This window comes from Camellia sinensis, chromosome 8 (genome assembly GCF_055761805.1).
Source record: "Camellia sinensis isolate YWXY chromosome 8, ASM5576180v1, whole genome shotgun sequence".
NCBI lineage: Eukaryota > Viridiplantae > Streptophyta > Magnoliopsida > Ericales > Theaceae > Camellia > Camellia sinensis.
The window spans coordinates 121,375,932-121,379,016 of record NC_138968.1 but is presented as its reverse complement, the minus strand read 5'-3'; the positions used below and the strand labels follow the sequence as shown (position 1 = coordinate 121,379,016).

Genomic DNA, 3,085 nt, shown 5'->3' with positions numbered 1-3,085 from the left:
TTCCTGAGAACTTAGAGCTTTGTCTATTTGTCAAGTTTTCTGACTTAGGCATCGGAGAGGTTTCCGGCACACACCCGCCGGCTAGCTCACGTTTGTGTTTTCAGGTGACAAAGCAACGTCGTACGGAGGAGCGTGGACTTGGTCAACAGGATTATACGAGGAGAATTATTTCCTCCCCGTACATTAATTTTCATCTCTCCACAAAACTAATTTTTAATTATTTATTATACCCGTGCTATGCTAATTACATGAGTAGTAATTTTTTGTTTTTTATATAATAATAACTTAATTTTTTGACTAAAATATATAATTGCAAAACAATAGCTAATGCAACACTAGTACTTACCCAAAAAACAAAACACTTGTATGCTGCACAGTATGCGTTCTATTTTGGTAATAAATGCTAGTGAATATTGTGATAGAGATATTCCTTTGTCCCAGTTTATTTTTAACAATTAAATTATTAATTGAAATTCAACTAAATCATTTATGATTAAAAATGTATTAAGAGTGATAGAGATCAATGGAATTTGAAGAGAAAATTATATTAGTAATCTTAAATAATATTAGTGTAAATTATGTTGGTAGTTTCTATATTTTAGTCTATGCCATTTTTGTTCCTATAATTTCAATTAATTTGTTTTTGATCATAAATTTATGATTTTGTCTCAATTTTCAATTGATTACAATCGTTAGCATTTTTTAATAAAAAAATATGCACATAAGTGATATGTGTCATACTTCTATGAGCAAAATTATAATCTCAACCAATTTAGTGATAATTGTTTTTTAAAAATACTAATGGCAGTATCAAGTTAACACAAAATTCAAAATTAACAATCAAAATTAAAGTAATTGAAAGTGTAAGAATCTAAATGACACAAGATAAAATGTAAAAATTACCAACATAATTGCCCTAAATATTATTACACAAGTGGAAGTATCCAGTAGTGGAGTCTTGTACTCCAACAAGTTTTATTTTTCCATCTAAGAAATTTAAAGCCAATTACAAACAACATATCATAAGAATTCGGTACCAAATACATTAATCAGAAAACATATTGGTTACTTTTATTCACTTCTAATAAGAGAACCAATCCATCTTCCATTCCTTCTAAAGCAATCATCACCTAATGAGCAAGTCCAGCCTTGAGCTTTTCAACAGTAGCAATATCAGTTTTAAAAGACTTAGCCAAAATCCCATCAAAAATACTAGTATTAAAAACCGTGGTCGGAACAGACACAGTCCCTGCATTAGCACTTCCAAAAGCCGACAAAGCGAGTGCCGGACCATTACCCCCATTGTTATACTGAAAATGAACAAGTCCCTTAGGAAACACAAACATGTCGCCAAACTCCAGAGTCTGAGTATAGAGCTTGTTAGTGGTGTCGACGAAGCCAACCTCAAGAGAACCTCCGAGGAGGAACAAGAGCTCGGAGGCACGAGGGTGGGTGTGAGGAGGGTTGACGGAGTCATTTGGGAATTCAAGAACTGCATAAGAGACGGACTGGCCTTCGAGAGCTGGGAATTGGACCATGCTTGCTTTGAGGACGGTGAAGTTGGACGGTATCGGTGAGTTGACGAGGGATCTCATGCCGGTGAAGGTGAAGAGGCTGCCATCGACGATGGCGTTGGGAGGGATTATGAAGTCGGTGAGGATGTCGGGGTCTCCGGCCATTGATATGGGGAGGAGGGTGGTACAGATAAGGACTAGATTGAAAAAGAGTTGGTGTTTTGATGCCATAGTTGAGATAAATGGTTTGTTTGGGGGGTGGAATGTGTTTGAAGGGTGTTGGTTATTTTTTTGATATATGACTTAACGAGAGGACATTGTCAATTTATAGAGGAGAGTTGCTAGAGGATTTAGCCCCCTTTGTTTTTAATTTTGCCGAATGGGCATCCTTTTCGTCCAATCATAATTTTTCTCGAGTCATAATCTAATAGCTGTAGTTGTTCAAAAAAAAAAAAAAGGGCAATTTAAAGATTCTATGTCATTAATTTATATTGAAAACTACATGATCTTCTAAGAGGCATCTTATTAAAGAACTTTAAAAATATTATTTGATTTTTCCAGAACCGTAATTGCTTTTTTTAATAGCTTTTGTTGTTTGTAATTTGTGTAGAATTTCTTGTTTGAGACCTTTTTTTTTTTCTTCTTCTTATAGGATGTTTAATTCTAATTTAATATGACTGTATTATAACTTTTTTTAAAAAAGAAAATATTATTCGACATCTCATTTTTCTGTATATTCTATTGCTAAATTTTTTTTTTAAAAAAAGATAAATCTTTTTTGTTTGAACACCTATTTTAATCCCAACCTTATTTCATTTTTAACGATCCAAATCTTAACCACTACCTCTTCCACCTCACATAGTCACTACCGCCACCTAGCCCCTTCCTCTCTATACCGCATAGTCACCACCCCTCCTTGACCTCCCTAGCCCTTTCTCCGTAACCCCCATCCACTAGAACTCACACCCCAATCCACCACTACCCTAGCGATTTCCCAAGCTTTAACCACCACAACAAAATTCTTTCTCTCATTAGCCGTTTGGACTACCAGCAGTAGACAAATGGCTGGAGTGCGATTTCATATTCTCGAATTGATACTCAATTAATGTTCGGGCCTAGACTACCTAAATTGATCAAATGGTCGGTTTCTTTGTATTTGTAAATAATCTCGTACGGTTATATGATAATCTTGATAAATAATCTCATTACCGTAAATATTTTAAAATAAGGAGGTATGAAAAAAAAAGAACACAAACATCCTGCAGCAAGTTTAAAGACCTAACAACAATGCCCCCTTACGGAGTAGCCTAATTGGTTAGTGGGTATATTCTCCACCTCTCCAATTCAAACTTGACTCTTGTCCACTCTTCTCATTTGTCCGGATCATACGATTAATATATATCACCATTAGATCAATGAGAAAGAAAAGTGGAGTTAGAAGACTACTAGGACATTGCTTTGGATGATGAGTTGTCAATTGGATTCTAATGGCAACAAAATTTAATTTAATTTAATTTTTTTTTGGAGGGGGGGGTCACAGCTTGTTATACTGATAAAATATGCAAATGGAT

The 3,085-nt window shown here is 34.8% G+C and overlaps 1 protein-coding gene across 1 annotated transcript; it reads right to left on the bottom strand.

Annotated features, from left to right (window-relative positions):
• Positions 1-876: 876 nt before the first annotated feature.
• On the bottom strand, positions 877-1,829 carry LOC114261548 (putative germin-like protein 9-2). The gene has a single exon (XM_028201828.2). It carries the CDS (start codon positions 1,743-1,745, stop codon positions 1,131-1,133), a length of 615 nt encoding a protein of 204 aa, XP_028057629.1. The 5' UTR covers positions 1,746-1,829; the 3' UTR covers positions 877-1,130.
• Positions 1,830-3,085: the final 1,256 nt, after the last annotated feature.

Coding starts and splice junctions, on each gene's coding strand:
- LOC114261548 (XM_028201828.2), bottom strand. CDS start 1,745: ATGGCATCAAAACACCAACTCTTTTTCAATCTAGTCCTTATCTGTACC.